The sequence below is a fragment of the Phyllostomus hastatus genome, unplaced genomic scaffold (genome assembly GCF_019186645.2).
Source record: "Phyllostomus hastatus isolate PE091 unplaced genomic scaffold, TTU_PhHast_1.1 phas_scaffold_78, whole genome shotgun sequence".
Taxonomy (NCBI): Eukaryota; Metazoa; Chordata; class Mammalia; order Chiroptera; family Phyllostomidae; genus Phyllostomus; species Phyllostomus hastatus.
Window position 1 is genome coordinate 83118464 of NW_025334041.1, and position 19452 is coordinate 83137915.

Sequence of the window (19452 nt, forward strand, 5' to 3'; positions counted from 1 at the left end):
AAATGGAGAACACACTTGGAAAGAGCTGAAGAGAAACCACCGAGCGGGAGGGGGTGCTTTCGGGAGTAAACAAACCTGCCAGCAGTCCTTCCTCCTAGCAGAGAGGGAAGCTCTGGCCCAGGAGCCTCCGGAGACACAGAGGAGGGAGGGAGCTGCCCCCTCCCTGAGCCCATCTGTCCTCATCCCCTTGTCCTGCTGTCCCCAGGGTGGGGGACAGAGCAGGTGCACACCAGGATCTCCATGCCCACAGACCTCAGCAGCACACTTGGTGACTGCAGCTTTCCCGTCAGCAGTGGGAGGCCAGGGGAGGAAGTGGAGGTGGAACTGGGGGTTCTGCTCCCGACAAGAACATGCAGAGTGAGCTCACAGCTTTCCCCTCCCCACCCACAGCATCGCCAGTGTCAACCACCCTCTGCTTGCCTCAGGGGCCTCTCACGGTCTGATCGCCCACTTCTCCCGGCCTCACCAAAGCATGCCCGGCTCCCCAGGGAAGCCAATGCCCTCCGGCTCTTCTCCTTACCCCAGAAGCTGCCTCAGAAGCAAAATTTTTGCCCTCCCTCAAGTACTTCCTTGCCTCAAGTTCCTTGGAAGGAGGCCAAGGAACCACCCTGGCTTCTGATCCACCCTGCTGCCTCACCCAAGAGCCCCCATCCCACATAGGGAAGCAGAGCCCCTCCCTGCCAGTGTCCCCACCCAGGCAGTGAGGTGGCAGAGTGCGACTTCCAGCACTTCGTAGAGCTTCTCACAGCTTTCCCAGGAAGCAGGAGGAGAAGCGTCTAGGGACAGAAGCAGCTCATCCACCTGCTACCCAAGCAACCAGATTCCCCCAGCTCTCCACAGGCTTCAGGGGCCCAAAGAGGAGGTAGGGCTGAGATGGGCTAGAATGGGCTCCCTCCCTCCTAAGATAAGTCCCATCTGGTCCTGCCCCTGCCCACCTGTCCCCAGCCTTCTCCAGCCTCTCTGCTTGGAACTAGACAGACAGCCACATGGAGCTGCCTCCAGCTTTGTCTTCTCTGCCCAGGGCCAGCAGAGGATACTGCTGAGTAATCCCAAAATCACTCAGGGTCCCCAGCCCAGACAATGCAGGTGAAGCCCAAGGAAGCCTACTGATCCTGGTCCTTGTCAGCCTGGGAGAACTATCTGTGTTTCCTAGTAATGGCTGGTACCCCACCAGACCCTGCCCTATCCCTGATACCCCAGCCCTGACCTTCAGACAACCACATGGAGAAGAAGCCCAGTGCCCCTTCCCAGCTTCCCACTCACCTGGTAACATTCCCTTCCTGGTTCCCCAGACACCAAGCCACAGAGTAACAGCAGCTGCCTGCCAGATTCTCAGTCATGGTGTTGCATCAGCCCCCACCCTACCCAAAATATCCTCACCCCACCACCTCCTCTCCCCTCCAGCCATCTCCATGGTGACAGCAGCATGACTAATGACACCCTATCAGCTTCAGACTCAGGAGCGCAATTTACCCTCCCCTCACCCCCCCACCCCCACCCAGGGATTTCTGCAGATTGGATGCAAACCAACAGTGCTAGGGACATTCTCCAGAGATTTCCAGGGGCAAGGGTGGGGAGTGGGTTGTATGTCTTTAACACACACACACACACACACACACACACACAGTTCAACAAATCCAGTCCCAACTGCACCCAAACCATCCAGCTGAGAAAGCAAAAAGAATCCAAACAAAACCCACACAGGCCTGAGAATTCATTGGCCGCCCACACCCCCATCACCCCTCCCCCTCAGCTGCTGCTACACACAGTGGGAGATTAAGGGATCACCCGAGGAGACCCTTTATTTTTATCCAATCCAGTCAGACACTTCACCCCCACCGTGCGCGCGCGCGCTCGCGCTCTCTCTCTCTCTCTCACACACACACACACACACACACACAAAACACAAGGTACCTTGACAGCAGCCCCTTGTCCCCACGGCGGGGCTCCTTCACAAGCCTTTATTTCCACCTGCAAAAGAAGCCAGAGAAACTGATGAGCCCGGCTGACAGCAGGAGAGACGCGAAGTCCTTCTGCTGCACCCCCAGCACCGCTGCAGGGGAAGCGGGAGGATGGGAGGAAGGGGGCCTCCCCGGAAAGAAAGGACAGCGGGGACCATCTTCCTGCCTCCAGCTGCCGCCCAGACGCGGTGAAGGGGCTCATTCGCCTTCCAGTGCGTTTTTGTTTTCATTTCTCCTTTTTCTACCCTCCCAAGATCCAGAAGGCCATTGCCCCTCCTCCTGCGTCCGGGCTGGCCTGTCCCTCCCTGCCCTAAACGCTCTACCTCGGCCGGCCTCCTCTGGTGCATGGGCCGGCGGGCCTCCCATTATCCCCGCCGGAGCGCACGGAGGGAGGCACTGCAGAGGAGGCGGCGGCCAGCTGCCGGCTTGGCTCCCCTCCCTGCCGCCGGCGAGGCTGGTGTGCAGGAGGCGGCGCGCTCACCAGCCAATCCCTGAGGCCGGCCGGGCGGGGGCAGGGCGGCCGGAGGCTGGACCTGCCCAGGCGGGAGGCGGGGGCGCAGCTGAGGGTGCCTGGGGCCGCGTCGGCCGCACGGCTGCGGCCCAGGCCCACTGCCGGCCCCAGGCGGGGAGGGGGGGGGGGGATCCCAGGGCACCCCGTCTCCTCTGAGTAGAGGACCCAGAAGATAATACCAGCGGCACCCTCTGCGTTTCCAGGGTCAAATGACAGACTACGCCTGGGGTCCAGCAGCCTCTGGTGGGATTTCCCCTCCCACCACTGCCTAACTTCAGGACACCAGCCTCACCCAGTGCCAGTGCTATGACAACAACGTGAAGAGCAACAACCCCTGCAGTCTTCAAAGAAAAAAAAATAAAGCCTTGGCTATAGAAACCTTTCTTTACCCCATTTTGCAGATGAAGACACAAGGCAAGCCAAGTAAAGCAACTTACCCAAGGTGACACAGCCAGAAAACAGCAGATCTGGGACTCCAAGCCAGGTCTATCTGGCTCTGAAGACAAGGTTTTTAACCATATGCAGCCCTACTCTCCCTCCCTCCAGCTCCCACCTCAGAAAATAGACTTCCTGAAGCCCACACGGCCTACCGCTCAAAGCCTCACCAAGCCAGCCTGCCCCCACCCCCCAGCCCTGCACGCAAACACCCACACCTCACCCAGGGACAACTCATGCCTGCCTGAACTCACACCCACCCCATCCAGATAGCCTCCCCACCCCCACCACTGCTGTCACCACCTTCAGGATGCTTTCTCCTCTCTTAGAAGGGCCACAGGAGCCCCCACCCCCAACAAGCATCCGGGCTTCCCAACCCTGGGAAAGGCTGAGGAGGGAAGGTGGGTCCAGACCCCAAGGGCTATGGCCTCCAGTTTCCAGACTCTGAGCCTCTGAAAGCTGCACCACCCAGGACATGAGGGGCAGGAGAACAGAGTAGGGCGAGGAAGGCCCTGTACTCCACTCCTGGATTTAATTCCTGGCATAGGTACAGCCTGCTGTGCCCCATCCCCTCTCTTTGGTGAACATCTAGAGCCTCCACCTCCCAGGAAGGAGATGTCACAGACTCTGGTCCTCACATATCTGGTTGTGTTCCTGGCTACTCCATAACCTAGCTGCAGAGCCCTTGTGGTGACACCTCTGCCTCACTCTGCCCGTCTGTAAAATGAAACCAGAAAGAACGGCGACCTTATACACAGATGTGAAGGTTCTGTGGGGAAATGCAGCACATCCCCTGCACAGTGTGGGTGCTGCTGGCCACCACCGCTCCTCGTTTCTGGGAGAAGTCATTCTGTGCTGCTTCTCATCTCACAGATGCAGACGCTGAGACCAGAGAGAAGTGACTCAGAGCCAGTCAGCATGTGTGACGGCCTGTGTCAGTGATGTGCCCCACACAACAGCTGTCCCACCCTGGGGTCCCAAAGGGCTCGTCAGATGGGATAAGCTGCCTCAGAAGGGACAGCAAAGCTCGCCTCTGGTGAGGAGATTCCAGGAGGCACAGGGTCCACACCTTCGTCACCCCTGGGGACAAAGGGCAGCACTCCTCTCCAAAGGGTAGGCTCCTCTCCAGGACAGGTGACAGGCAGGGCAAGGAGCAGTGTCCCGAGGAATGGCTCAAAATGGAAAAAATGGGCTTCTGCACCCCTTAGCTCTTACCTCTGCCAGGCCAAATGAAGTTTATCCTGGTCCCAAAACCCTGGCCCGACCCACCCACCCACCACACAGTTTGCCGCTGGAACAGAGCAACTAACACCACTTGGACAATACAATTAATACTGTTGCTGCTGCGGCCACCACCGTTTATCAAGCCCCTGCTATGTACCAGGCTCTGTGCCAACCATGTCAGTAGGAACATCTCATTTGAATTACTCTACACACAACCTTGTCTCTTCTGGGGAAACAGACTTAGAGATAGATGTTGATTATTTGCCCACATCACACACAGCTGTTGAGTGGCAGGCCAGAATTCCAATCCAGGCTTCCTCCTCCCAGTTCTCTAAGCCCAGGGAAATGCAAAGAGGGATGGGGTCACTTGAATTCAGCCACTGATCTTTAAGCTATGGGTCTGAGAACAGTATCGGAGTCTTTGAGATACTGCTCTTTGCCTGGGTTCCCCAATCCCTGCCTAACGTGGTGCAAGGAGCAAGGCTTAATCCGAAAGCCACCTCCCTCTGCCACTCTCCAGCTCATCTAGCCTCTACGAGCATCACCTACTTCTCCCAGGGCCTTAGCGGAGCAGTGCAGGGCCTCTTCCAGAGCACCAATCACAGCCAAGTTCAGTTATTTATTTACACGGCAGTCTTCCCCACGTGGGCGGGGGCCTGTCTTCCCCAAGTTACTAGGCTCTGCACAGAGCTGGAATGTGCTGAGCTGAGTTTCTACGCAAGGAGGGAGGAAAGGCAGGGGGTTGGGCGATACAGAGGCCACTTTCCTGTCCGGCTTTCGCTGAGGTCCCCAGCAATCAGTGGGACACCTCTTCTCCTGGGAGGGCAGGATCTGACACAGCTGAACTGGAGCTGAGTCGCAGCTTGCTCGGCTCAGCCCACATCTTCCTCACCAGCCCACGGGAGCCACCCTGACTTTCTGCTTCACCAGCCCCCACTGATAACTCAGTCCTACCTCAACCACAATTCCTGGCCCACCCCCTGCGGTTACCCTAAGAGGAGCCCACGGTCCCTGAGGAGTCCACCTGCACCCACCACTGTCCCACCCTGGCACCCTGCCTTTTCTGAGGCATCTGGAATGCCAGGGCTCCAAGGAGTCACAAAGGCACCTGCTGGGGCCACTCTGCACACCCGACCCTGCCCCATCTCCATCTGCTCCTCTTTTCTACATTTGGAGCTCCACAGTGACCAACCCAGAGGTGCTTGGGACCTTTCTGTATGGGGGCCAGGGTGCCTATGCACCTTCCACCATGACCTCCCAGCAGGAGGAATGGGGCCACAGTCCTCACCGCCAGGGAGAAGCGAATAAATTCACTCAAACACACAAAATACCCCAAGACTGAGGAGCTCCAGAGCACAGACACCCACAGGCCAGAGCCCGGGCAGATAGGTAAAGACTAAGGAACGGGAACAATTCAGACACAGACCAAGCAAGCACCGACCCCATGTCAGGCCCCACATTTGGAGTAAAATGTACCACATCTTATTTCACCCTCAAAACAAACCAACGAGACAGGAGTTATTCATGTCCATTCTACAGATGGAGAAACTAAGATACAGAGAGGCTAAGCACCTTGCTCAAGGTCACACAGCTACAGAACGAGGAGGGTTCCTGTTGCCCCCTCACTCGTAACTATACAGTCCGGGCTGCCCCGTGCAGCCCTGTGATTTTCATGTCGACCTACCTTTTCTGGAGTTGGCAGTAGGTAGATGGACTTCTCCTCCCTGGCCATGGCTGTGTCCTGAATGAGGTCACTCCCCACAAAGCTTTATTTCAAAGCTCAGTTCAAGCCCACTTCCTCCAGGAAGCCTTCTCGAGTTACTACAGTCCTCTGCCAGCTGACAGCACTTCTAATGTTTCTCACTTGACACTTGGTGCTGCTATTTGTCTCTCTGGTATCCTGCCTCTCCGAGCAGAATGGCCAGAGACGTACCTTTTCAAAGCCCCTGTGGGGTTTTGCCCAACATTCCCACACCGAAGCCACTTGGAATCAAGTGTGGGGGAAGTCTGTGACCTCCTTCCCTTCCTTCTTCATCACACAAAGGATCCTGCCAAAGAAACCCAACACCCCCTCCACCTTCAGAGTCTATGTTTGAAGTCCCTGGTGTCCACGCATCAATTTCCACCCAAGTAATTGCAGCCCATCACACACATCATCCCTTATATTTGAAACTCTTTGCGGTTGTCATGGGAACTGCCTTTGCCTTCATTCACTGATCAGGCCTCACAATTAGCTTCGGCAGCGGAAGTCTGTGTCAACAGCAATCTCAGGGAGGAGGATGAGGAGGAGGTGGAGGCGGAGTAGCAGCAATAGAAGAAAAGGTGTTCCTCCTCAGAGATATAGCAGAACCAGACTGAACCCAGGGACCCAGCAATGTCCACGGAAACAGAGTCAGAGCCAGCCAAGCACTCCGCCTGCAAGCTTCAGTACCGACAGGCAGGACGCGCCCTGGCCCCGAGGCTGACAGGTAGCGGGAGTGGCTCTGCCCATACTCCCCATGCCCTCCTACAGGCTTATAAGGTCTTACGATCTTTGAACCTTATTATTAGGGTCTCTCCACCCCACATTCAACAGCCTGGGACCACCAAATGTTCCAGAACTCAAGTAAGTAACAGGAGACCTTAAGAGGTGGGATGGGAATGCTGAGTGGTTTAGGAACCTGGGAGCAGCCTCCTAGAAAACTTCCTAGGGGCATTTACACAATGGGTCTTACCTTCCACCCGACGGATCCAAGAACACCTGCAGGCGGTCCCCTGAGACTTGGGTACTTCCACACCCCTGCCACCAGTGACTGGACGTTCAAGCACTCGGGGAGCATCTCTACACACCTCAGGCTCAGAGGAGATGCCTTCCTCCTTCTGGAAGTGCCTGTCTTCCCATCTCACCCGCCCCCACATCCTTCGCATATCGCTACACTGAAACTCTCAAAACATGTCCCTTCCCTTTCCCACTGGGCTCTCTGGGCCCAAAGATGACTAAAGGCTGGTGGTCTCTGCTCTCGAGGCATCCCTCCCTGGTACCCCTACCAGACTGCACTGTAATTATTTGTTTCCACGCTCATCTCCTTCCACAGACTGAGAGCTCATTAGGGACAGAATACATGCTGCCTCCTCTTTACTCATAGCTCAGCCGCAGCCCTGCACACAGCCAGTCCCAGGCGAGACTTGCTGAATGAGGCTGGGAAAGCAACTCGCGGGTCTATGAGTTAAAGCAGATGACGTCCTGCCCTGGGAAACTGGAGCAATGCCAGAGAGAGGAGCTGCCCTCCCCTGGTGCATTCCGGGGATACTGTGGGTCCTGGGACAGAGAAAACATTCCAGGAAGGTGTCTCTCCTCCCTGTCCTCCTAGCACAAGCCCTCCCGTTCCTGATGGCTCCCGTCCTGAACAGGAACCCAGCCCAGAGAGGACCCAGCCTTCACAGTGAAAGTCTGCCATCCCTCTCTCTCCTAGGGCTCCAGGATCATTTCCAGCATCCACGAGGGAACTGGGGCACTCAGAGCTTGCCCTTAAAGGGCACAGCAATCAATAAAAAGACAGGAAAAAAAAATGAGATGAGAGAGCCACCCAATGTCCTCCTCACGAGGAATGGCTTAAAAGTAGGACAGACTCTAGTGCAGTAGCTTTTGGCCCAGCATTTCCACACCCTTCCTGCAGCTTCCTGGCGGTCTCCGGGAGAGGTGGGACACTACTGGGCACGTGCAGGTTGGCAAATGCCCCCAAATGACTCTACCCAGTGTTATTTCCCCTCCACTTGGAGAATCTAGAAATTACTGCTTTGCCAGTCATGGGAGGTGCATTAATCTGCCCACGAACTCCCTGGCTGGGTGCGGGAATGTGGAGCACGGCAGAGCTGGGACTTGCGTGGGTCAGAGTGAGCAGGGCGGGCAGGCAGCTTGTGCAGCCTGAGGCAAAGCAAACCCCACCCCCCCAAACTGCAGTCACCAGGACAGCCCAGAGGCCAGCCCAATGGCCCATGCCAGGCTGTGGCTTTCTTTTTTCCCCTCCCTGGGTGACTAGTGAAAACCTGAGTTATCAGATTTCTTATGCAAATAGCAGGGGACAAAGCCACTGAGGGGCATGTGCCCTCTAGGTGTCCCTGCAGAAAGGCCCTGTAGACACTCCAGCAACCCTCAAGAACTCCCCCCAAAAGCAGTAGCCGGACTGCAGCAGGGCTCAAGGTAGGAGAGGAGGTGGCAGCCTGAGTGTCCTGCCTCAGTCCACGAGAAAGCGGCAAAGAAGTGAAGGGGAACTAGTGACAGCTCCTGAGCCCCCTGATGTGGTCTTCCAACTCTGCTGGTGACCTCACTAGCTTCGAGAATAAGAGGCCCAAAGCACAGAGGTGATGACTGACTCCGGGAGGGTCTGTGCAGAGGCATGTTTGGGGCCAAAATTAAACAGGTCTAGTTTCACCAGGGCCTCTGGTCGTCTGTGGGTGGGAGACGCCCCTTTCTGCTAGGGAGCTCTGGACAGAGCCATTGGGTGGAGAGCCACACCCCACTTCTCTTGCTATTCTTTCTCCACAGCAGATCATTAAAACATGGCCACACCCACAAGGAGAAGCAGTGAGCATCACTGTGGGTTAGAACCCAGGAAACCACTGTCCCCCTCCACACCCCTCACCACTTACCTTGGGGTGGGGACAGGAATCCTAACCCAAAATATCCTTCTGAGAGCGGTCACCCAGGACAGCTACTTCCTCAACCCAGAAATGTCACCTGCATGTTCAGCTCACCAGCCACTAGCGAGCACTTGAAAGGCAGCTAGTGCGGCTCAGTTACTGAATTTAATTTTACTTAATTTAACTTAATTTGAACTTATTTACTTATTTTTTAGAGAGAGGGGAAAGGAGGGAGAAAGAAAGGAAGAGAAATAGGATGTGAGAGAGAAACACTGACTGGTTGCCTCTCATATGCACCAGACTCAGGACCAAACCTGCAACCTAGGCACGTGCCCTGATCCGGAATAGAACTGACCACTTTTCACTTTGTGGGGTGACGCCCCACCCACAGAGCCACACCGGTCAGGGCTTAATTAATTTGCATTTATATAGCCACACATGGCTAACGGCTACCATACTGAACAGCTCAGGTAGAGCACGCTTGTTAAATCTGGAGAAGTCATGAATACTCTTGAGAATCTACCAAAAATCATGGGCCCTTTTCCCTGAGAAAAGCTACCCCTGCACACTCTCAGCATTTGGCTGAAGTTTGCAATTCACAGATTCTCTTTCAACCTAGGTCTGAGATCCGGTTTATGTATAAGATTGTCTAGAACTTGACAAAAGCTTTATGGTCTAAAGGAGATGTTTCTTCTGCAATGTAGTTATCTGAGGACTATGAACATAGCCTTGATATTATACTTTACATAGTTTTAGCAAGAGATACCAAGGGTGGAAGCCCCCGCCCTTTAGAGGATGTCCTCATAACATCCCTGCCATTCAGCACCCCGCCTCGGCCCAGACACAGGAAACGTAGCACTGGGTATGGCTTGCTCTTCAGTTTTGGAACAGCTACAACCGTTAGACAATTCTTTTTTCTAGCAGGATTTCAGTGTGCCTGCTTACAACTCCCACCCACTAAGAAATGTTCTGCACACTCCTCTACGTGACAGAGCTGACTCCGTCTTCCACCCCAGGGGTGTCTGCATTCCTCTACCTGTGTCCAAGCTGAACAGGCCAGCCTCCTTCCACTGCCTCTCCTGTGACCGCTCTGAAAGATGTCCTCAACACAGGCTATCAACATTCCTTTTCGAGTTTCAGCTCTTCTCACCTGCTAGGAAGGCAGCGCTCTGCATTTATTCCTTCTCTTTTTTAAAGCAAGTACGTGACTTTGGACTTACCCTAAATAAAGTCCATCAGGTTTGGTTGGGCCCACTGTCCCACACTGCCCCTGTCTCCTTAACCCCTAATCTATTATCCAGCTTAATACCTGCACCCTCCTCCACCACCTGCCCACAGATCTGACACACCTACCCCTTACCTACATCTGATCAAGAAGGCACGACTGCCTTCAGCTGCATAGGCCTCCAGGCCCTTCCTTGGGTCCCAGGAATCTATGAACATACCCTTCCTCTTCCCAGCCACCATCAGCTACTACTCCCCCAGGGGTCTCCAATGTCCTGAGTCAGGACCCTGAGCAGCAGACACTGGAGAACCCTTCCCTGACTCTCTTCAGAGCACAGACAGGTCCCTAGAGGGTTTTACCAATGACTCACTAGACAAGCAGCAAACGGGCTCCAGAAGAGCAACAAACCTGGAATAAATCTCAAGAGGTTCTGGTCTCCCTGGCCTACAGGGTAAAGAAATGGTTGGGTCATCCTCCTTAACCTTGTTGGCAACTGGGGTTCTTTTACCTGTTTATTAAGACTTATTTCTGTCTTCTTCTCCAAGCCCCCTCCCTTCTCACCATCTCCAGCTCCTCAGACGCCTGTGGATACACAGACCACCTAGGAGTCTGGTGAAAGTGGACATTATGGCTCACTAAGTCTAAGGTGGCACCAAGTGGTATCATTGCTACTGGTCCAATAATGAGCAAGGTGGGAGTATGGATGTGAACCACTCAGGTGCCCCAAGACTCAGCTAAGCAGTTTGCAGAAGAGTTCAGAAGGTGCCCATCACCTCAGCTCTCCTGTGCATCAGACTTCCACTCTAACTACACAGCAGATACACCTGGGAGGCCCAGCCCCTGTGGGTCCACCCCAAACCAATTAAATCAATGTGGAGGGGCGGGACCCAGGTGAGCCCCAGATGAAACCCTGGTCCACATGGTTGACAAAAAGGTTGAACCAAATAAATAAATTGAAAAAAATAAATAAAATAAATGGAGGGGCAGGGGAAGACTAAAGAAGGATGCCCTGACCAGGTAGGTCAGTTGGTTAGAGCATCGTCCTGATACACCAGGGAACATACAAGTATCAACCAATGAATGCATAAATAAGTGGAACAACAAATCAATATTTCTCTCTAAGAAAGAAAGAAAGAAAGAAAGAAAAGATTGAAACAGGGCAATTATACCAGTGCCATCTCTTCAGGATGATTTTAAATAAAAAATTGGCCCTCTGATCTGTCCAAGAAGCTGGCAGGAGATACCAATATTTATTTGAAGATGTTAGTTTGACTGTGTTGCTCTGCGAAGAATCACAGGGACCCCCAAAGCTCACCACCTGCCTTTCTAAAGCTTCACAAACCACCTTTTTAACAATCTGGTCTAGAACCATCAAAAATTACATTGAAGTTATAATTTTCCAAGTCTCTTTGACAAACTGAACTTTTTGCCTGGCTCTGGTCTTTTGCCCCCTTTCAGTCATCGTAATTCATGAAGATGTCACCGCGCACAGTCTGAAGGTGTTTGGTGGGGAATGAATGATTCAGACTCCGGAAGACGGCTGGCTCTGCTGTCCTAGCCACGCACGCTTCAGTTCTTCCCTGTTTATACCTCCTAACACGACAGGGGCCCAATGGCTACTACTCTCTGTGTCATTCACTGGTTATGCTCTCTGAAGTTGTAAGCCTACCCCTTCCTTCTCATTCTTGCTGGGAGTAATAAAAGGCTTTTATTGTCTTGAGTATTTTCCACCAGCTTCAGCATATTCTGGTCACTGCAGTTCCTGACTCTCCTCTTACCCCTGTTCAGACCACTCGTGAATCTGCCTTTGGTGTCACGCATCCTTTTCCGCCCAAGGAACAGGCCGCAGCCATGCCGCACACAGCCCGTTCGGCTCTTCCCCCTCACCCACAGCCTTCCTCCTCAGGGCACCATTCAGGACTGTTCCTTCAGCATTTCCTTTTTAAAGAGCCATCTTAGCCCTCCAGCTAACTTCCCTTTGAGAGCCTGTGGCCTTGGGGTTAAAAACTTTTTTGAAAAGCAATATGAAAAACATTTGTGTAAAGTCTATGGTAAACACCTCTCTTGCCTAGTCTTCTCTCTGGCCTCACCACCCTAAGATGGGGTCCCTTTCTCTAAAGTCTCATCACTTCTACTTCACCCATCAACTCTCCCTTTGTTGGTGGAAAGAATCCCTCCTCATAGCCTCTATCTTCAGGAAGACAGATCTCACAGCAGGTGAGGCACAAATCCACCAGCTGTTCTAATATTGCTGAGCCATCCCTAATCCAAGGTATCTTGTCTCAAAACGGGCACTGAGAGCTGTTTCAACCACTTGGCTGAGTGTCAGACAGTGTCTCACATGATATATATTCCGATTTCTTTCCCTTTTCACTGATCACATTCTCAGTCGTGCTTCCACGCTTGTGCATACATCTTCCAGCGCAGCACCTCCCCCCCCTACACACACACACAAAGGGCTTTTCTCCCACCCTACCAGGCGTTCACTTCCCTTGTCCATGAGCAACTTTTCAGTCCTGCAAAGGACCAGAGTGCCCCTTGTTCCTGCTGTCCAGCCTCCTCCCCAGCAAAGAGGCTGGCAAACTCCTCCCTCCCTCTGCCTGGCCCCGCAATTCTGATATGAGCATGTTGGAGAATGTCTTGAGATGAACATTTAATATGAACTGCATCTTTAAAATTACAACCCAGAGGCTCACTAACGCACAACTGTGCATGTGCAAAGATTAATTATTTTCTAGATGTTCTAGGGATGTTCTGTCACCAAGCACTGATTATCTACTATGTGTCAGACATTGTGCACACTTGGTCTCAATTTCCACAACAGCCCTGTAGTAAAAAGGGTTACCACATCTGACGAATGAGAAAACTGATACTCAGGAGAGTGAGCAGCACAGGGCTTCCTTTGGGTTCTGAGACCACTGTGTCTCCACACCTACCAGATCGGACTTTTCTGATCAGCTGTCCTGTGCTACAGGCCACCACTCAGGTAACAAGAATGTGGCGGTCACACAACCTCTGGCATCAGCGCAGGACCTAAACACTTCCTGGAAGTAGGAAGGATGACTGTGGTACAGGAGTGAACCAACGCTTTAGGTGTGTTATTGCACTTTAGGACCCAGAGCGGCAGTCATCCGACCCTGGTGGGAGGGCCACCCTGGGAGCTGTCTCTAGCCTTACAATGCTGAACTTCCCTTGTGAGTAGAGGGGCTCCACAGCACCACCACCCACCCCCTCCACCGGGAAAAGAGTGAGGAGCAGGGAAGGAAGCCGGGAAACCCAAGATAATATTTAGCTGCTTACAGGATGATACAGAGTGGCTGTCAGCAGGTAGCTCAAAGGAAGCCGGGGGAGGCGCAGACAGGATGGAAGTAAGGAAAAGGCACCCAGAAGAGGAAACACCAGGGAGCAAGGATGCAAGGAGATGCTCTGATTCCCAAGAGAATCCCATGTCTTGTTCCACCTGAAGAGTCAGGGCCAAATTCTAAAGTTCTAATCCTGAGCCAAAACTAAAGAGAATGCAGGTGCCAGGAATGCATCTCCTCCTTTCTCAACTTCCCCAATCCCAGGACTTGTTCCTCTGCTACCTGGCTGCTCAGATCGCATGGTTAAGGTCCCAGCAGTCCCCGTAAATGCTGACTCTGGAGCTCCTTCGCTCAGGCAGAGCCTCCAGGCGCCTGGCTCTGCTAGAGGTGCATGCATTAATCGCACTGTTGCCCGGGCAGTGGTTCCCACCCCTTCAGCCTTCGCATACTGATAAAAACGTTATGGAGACTGATACCAGTTATCCTTTTGTACTTTGCTAAGACTTCTTTAAAAAAAAATCAACTCTCTATCAACACCATCATTTCCTAAAAGAAACCAATGTTACTCCAATAGGTTTGATTTTTAAAAAAGAGCACGTTTTAAACATTAAGAAGTAGAATCGAGCTATTATTAAAACAAAGCAATCCTCTTTAAGTCATAGAAAATTCACTTTAAGAAAAAAGCTCAGTCCATTGTCTCCTTTCCATTATTTCTCCAGAAACTGAGAGACACTGTCATGGGCCACCACGTGGACCTTCTGTCCTGGGATCCCGCAGGCCACCAGCCACACTTTCCCTGACCCCGAGGCCCAGAGGAGCAGCCGACCAGGGCAGTGCACACATCTCTCAGCAGGGCTGTCTCTAAGCCTCAGCCAACCCAGACAGATCTCAGGTGTCTTAACCACGACCACCCAGCCGCCGGGCAGCAGCTCACACACAAGGATGACAGGACTCTGGCCTCGCTTCAGCCCCTTTCGCTCAGGTATGTCTCATTGCTGCTGAAGAATAACTTAAACCTGGCTCACAAGGGCCACTGGTTCCAGGAACATCCAGCCTAGAAAGCTCAGCCCTCTACCCCTCAGGTTTGATTATGGGAGGAATGGAATGAAACAACGGGTGGAGAAGGGGGTGAACACTGGAAGGAAGGAAGCAAAGGAACCCAGCTTTACAAACTAGACTGGACAGTTTCTCCCCACCCCAAAACACCATATCTCACGCCCAGGAGTAAAACTCACCGCTGATCCCACAGCCCTTTCAGCAATGACCCATGAGGCACTGGCCCAGCGTGATGCCCACTCCCCTCAACACCAGCAACGGAAAGGGCTGTACACTTCTCCCAAGCTGGGATGGGAGCTGCAAATGTGATCCAGATGTCTGCTTTAACCCGAGACTGGGGAAACAGGGCCCCAAGTCTCTGATCCCCAGACCATGATATTCTACTTCCACTAGGAGTGGACAGGAGAAGGTGAGAGGGGGCAGATACATCCCAGCAACACCCAATTTCCACCCCCCAATACTTGCATCATTCAACCTAGCCCACAGGATCGCAGCTCCACCAAGCCCATGGCACAGCTCTGCACCCAGCGCTCAGGAAAACCCCAGCCAAGTCCATCAAAGCCACAGGTGCCCTAGCCCTCAGAAGCAGAATGGCAAACAGCTGGAAAGGGCTTCAAAGATCAAGCACAACCCCTCCATTTCTCCTGAGAGAAGACAGGCCCAGGGAGAGGACCAGTTTTCTAATCCCCTGGATGAATCAGTAGCAGAGCCAGGGAGCCCCACAGACAGCGCAGGCCTCCGTCTCTGTCCAGCGTCAATTCCACTGCCGGAGCGACTTCAGCCGCTACACCGTGCCTGCCGAGCTGCTCGACTTCGCTCGTCCCTACTTCTGCCAACTCTCTGCTGTCTCGGCTGCCACCAACCTCATGGAAGGGAAGGGTGGCCAATGTGGGGTCAGTGCCTCTTCACTTCCCTCCTCTGATCTCATCTCAACTCCTCCTCCCCTCCCTCTACCCCGCTACTCCAAATACAGGGAGTACTCTTCCCTGAGGTGACAGTGTCTCAAAAACATATCATTCATTCATTCAATTAGTATCTGAGTGCTTCTGACACATCAAGAGGCTGAGCCAGGTCCTGGAACAGAGATAAACAGTCTTGACTTCAAGAAGCACTTAGTAGGGGAACCCAAATCCTGGGTTTCTCATTAAATTCCCAAGCAATTTCAACTGGCTCTCCTGCTGTCTGTCTGAGAAAAACAATGGTACCCAAGAAAAGGTTTACAGAAAGAAATATCCCACTCTGTCAAGGGCAGCATAAAACCACTCCAGATTTTTCTTTCTAAACCCCATCAGCCTCCATCCCTTACCTGACACCATCACTTCCCCACATCACCCAAGTGCTGGTGGGATCTTGAAATACATGAGGGCTCCAGCAAGACAAGGAACTTCTAGAGATAAAGCTGGATATCACTGTCCAGTCCGCTGAGACCTGGTTACTGTATTATAAATTATTAGCCTGGCAAAGGAGCCCAAGGCAGCCTCCAATGACTCTACCACTCAAAGTTGGACCAAGAGGCTAGAATGCATGGGTGGGCTTAACTGTCTTTACCAAGACCCCTGGGAATACAGCACCCTCAAGAAAGGAACAGGGTAGTCAAGCACCGGCCAGCTTACCTCCTTGAGAAGCCCCACTTTCTTCTTCAGCACCTCACACTTGCGCAGTTTGCAGATTTGATGTGTTCGGCGGTTGGTACAACTGGTGCATGCCCCACAGTTCTCCAGCCGCCGGCAGGGCTCACAAGTACCACACCGTTTTCGTTTCTTTCGCCCATCTCCACCCCCTCGGAATTGAGGTTCACTCCCAGGCATCGGGAGCCCGGACTCCTGGAAGCCCCCTACCATTACCTGGCCCTGAGGGAAGTCATAAAGGCCTGGCAGGTCCGGCTGGACTGCCAGGGGCACCTGAAACTGACTCATGATGCTGCCAGAAGTGGGGGCATAGGTGCCAGGGCTGAGCCACAGTCTAGCTTCCTGCCTGCTACAAAGGCCACCGGACAGGTCCTTCTTTCCTAAAACAGTCAAGAGTCTACAAGGTGAAGGCAAGTAGCTCCAGTCTCTGGGGTGGGCACCTCTTCACCTCCTCTGCAGCAGTCTGATAGGGCTCAGTTGGGGGCCACACTCCCACTTGCTGGGGCCCAGGGTCTGGGGGAGGACAGCAGCAGCAGTACCCAGAGAAAGGATCATCTTGACTGGGTGGGCTCTTCACCCTCACCCACCCTGGACCCAGGCATGAGGTGAGCAGGTGTGTGATGGGGACAGAGCAGGGTGAGGGGTTTCTCCTGATATTTCTCCTCCCAAGTCAGGATGATGAAGGCAACGCTGCCTGAAAGAGACAGAAAGGGGAAGCACATCACTCAGGGCTCAGGGACAACTTTCACGTGTTAACCTCTTCCTGCTGCTAGGAAAAGAGAAAATGGGGGAAGTGAAGGGGCTTGTTCAATGAAGTTCTGCTCAGAACCCCTTGGCAGGACACAATAGCACCCACTCCCTGCCTGAGGGAGGAGGCTGAGGGCCCAAAGGGTTACTAAGGGCACGTCGACCATGAATTGAAGAAGGTGGTCAAGATGACATAAAAAAGTCGCCCTCTGTCCCACCCCCACGGGCCTGGAAGAGTTTCAATCAAATTCCCACACACCCCTCACTGAAGGTCGGTGGGGCCTCCCCAACGGAGAAGAGCTTTCAAAATAAAGTTTGATGAGAGCTGCACTCGGCGGGGCTGCCCAGGCGCCCCCGGCATGGGGACAGCCCGGAAGGGGGGGTCGCGCCTAGGGTAGCCCTCGCTGGCCTCCCGGCCGCGCCCCCCACGCCCGCCCGCTTGCCAGGCCAGGGAGGACACTCCGCTTAGCCAAGGGGGCGCAAGGAGGGGGGCTCAAGGAGGGGGGCGCGCTCCAGCTCGGCCCGGGCCGCGCGCGCGCCGCCGCTCTGGCTCCTTTGTTCTGGGGCCTTGGCCGCTCGGCTCCGGCGGCTCCGCAGCCCCCGCCCCGCCGCCCCCGCCCGACTCCGCTACTCTCTGACCCGTGGCACTCCAGCCCCGTCCCCCGCAACAAAGTAGCGGCCCCCCCCCCCCATGGCGGGTCCCCGGGCCGTCCCCTCCCCCGGGGCTGGGCCCCTCACGCCTCCCCACCGCCCCTCCCCCACCCCGGAGCCGGAAAGGCACCGACTGCACCGACCTGCCCGCCGCCTCCGGGGCGGAGCGCACAAAGGGGCAAAGTTTCCCGGCCCGCGCTGCTGCCACCACCGTCGCGGCCGCCGCCGCCGCCGCCTGGGGCACCCGCCTCCTGGAGCGCCTGGCCCAGCCGAGCTCGGCGCACGGAGCCCCCCGCCCAAGCCGAGGAGGGGACGGCTCAGGAGGAAGGAAGAGGCAGCGGCGGCCGCGGCGGCAGCAGCAGCAGCAATGAAGGCGTCCGCGGGACTCCCCGCCCCCCGCGCGCCGCGGCACGTGCTCGCCCGGGGACTCCCCCGCCCGGGAGGGCGCGCACGTGCGGCCCCGCGGAGCCCCGCCGGCCTCGCCGCAGCCCCCTCAGCCGGGCCTGGGGCTGCGCGAAGGAGGGAGTTCCCGTGGAGGGGGAGGGGACGGAGCAGGCTACCCACCAGCGGGTGGGGGCAGGGTTCCCTACCGCTGCGCCTTTGCACCTGCAGAACCTCCCCACCCCCGCTGTCCGCCCTCCCTGGACCCGGCCACCCCCTTGGGGTGGCTGCCCCCGCCCTCCGGTGCTTCTGCAGCCCCGGCGGGCGAGGCGGGCCGCACGGGGTGGGGCACTCGGACCTCCCAGCCTAGGCCCTCACCGAGCCGGCCCGAGATCCCCACTTCCTGCCACTCCCTGCGGGCCGCGGCGGTCTGGGACGACCCCGGTACCCTCGGGATTCCTGAGCTCCGGACCCGACTGACCCCCGCCCCCGACTTCTGCTCGCTCATTTCGAGGCAGGACAATGGGGGACATCGCGCGTTTGCGTACCGAGTCAGCCTGGCCGGCAAAGAGGGGGTACCCGGGGACAGAGGGCGCGCGGGCCGGCTGTGGGGCACCTTCGGGGGGGTCACGGCCGAGCGCCTTGCCCAGGCGGACCCCAGGACCCTGCCATCGCGAGCCTCCCCCGCGCGGCGCTCGGCTCTTTCGCGTCGAAAACAAAGACTAATCCGATACCCCCGCCCTGCCTCTCAGAGGAGGAGGAACGGGCGCGTCGCGGAGGGTAACCGAGGAAGACTAGCGTTCCGGAGGGGCTCGGACAGCTTGGAGGGGACCATGGCACAACCAAGCCCTGTAACCAGGCGCAGACACTTTGAAAAGTCACCCCGGATATTTTTTTTCAGCCAGGGGGCAAGGGGCAAGGCACAAGAATATTTCCAAGTTGCTAAACAGCCCCTTCTCTCTGTTGCTTTTCTCCCTCACCTGTTGTTCAGGCCAAGTTGAAATTCCAGGTTAGATTAATTCAACTCCACCCCTCTGGCCTGACTGCCAGGCTGGTGCCTGCAGCTGCCTTCCACCTACCTGGGTTGCTGGGGAGAAGGGTGGATCTCTAATACACACACACACACACACACACACACACACACACACACACACGCACGCACGCGCGGGCAAGTCCTGGCAGAAACAACCACGGGCAGACTGGCCTGACCAGTTTGGGCTGTGCTCACGGAGCCATCCAGGTACCTGGCAGGCATCCCCGCCAGGCTGAAGCTAACAAGTCAGCCAGAACTGGAAAAAGAGCATTCGGCCGGCTATTTAGAAAAAAAAAAAAATGTTACTGATCTCTGGTAGCGCTGTCCAAGACAGCCCTAGGTGGTAGGAGAAACTCGGGTTCTGTCTGGAGTTTCCGTTCTAGCATGCTTGATTTTGACAGCCTGCTCCAGTGGTGAGGTTGTCGGCTGCGGGGTGCGTGGTGAACATGGCTGCAATACCTACTTCCTACCCTGGACTTTGAGAGAACCAAAGAGTTTCTGTTCAGGGAAGTAAGTCTAGAACTGAGAAGAGAAACCAATAGAGTGTAATTTTCAATCAAACATGAGAACAGGTTGTGGACTTGTAATTGTTTTTAATGTTATAATTGTTCAATGTTTTAAATTTATTTTAATAGAAATTATATTAAATAAAATGTAGAAAATTCAGAAGATTAGAAG

The 19452-nt window shown here is 54.8% G+C and overlaps 1 protein-coding gene across 3 annotated transcripts in view; it reads right to left on the reverse strand.

The window, feature by feature from the left end:
* The window catches only part of TET3 (tet methylcytosine dioxygenase 3), a 98874-nt gene extending 80859 nt beyond the window's left edge, over positions 1–18015 (reverse strand). The window contains exons 1-3 of one of the 3 annotated variants that reach the window (XM_045828601.1): positions 17925–18015; positions 15948–16656; positions 1915–1971 (exon numbers count right to left, since the gene is read on the reverse strand). In XM_045828601.1, the coding sequence (XP_045684557.1) occupies positions 1915–1971; positions 15948–16250 (360 nt within the window). In that variant the 5' untranslated portion in view covers positions 16251–16656; positions 17925–18015. Of the gene's footprint in view, positions 1–1914; positions 1972–2284; positions 2403–15947; positions 16657–17503; positions 17794–17924 lie in introns of those variants that run through there. The other 2 variants (XM_045828600.1, XM_045828602.1) reach the window with 2 other exon arrangements.
* Positions 18016–19452: the final 1437 nt, after the last annotated feature.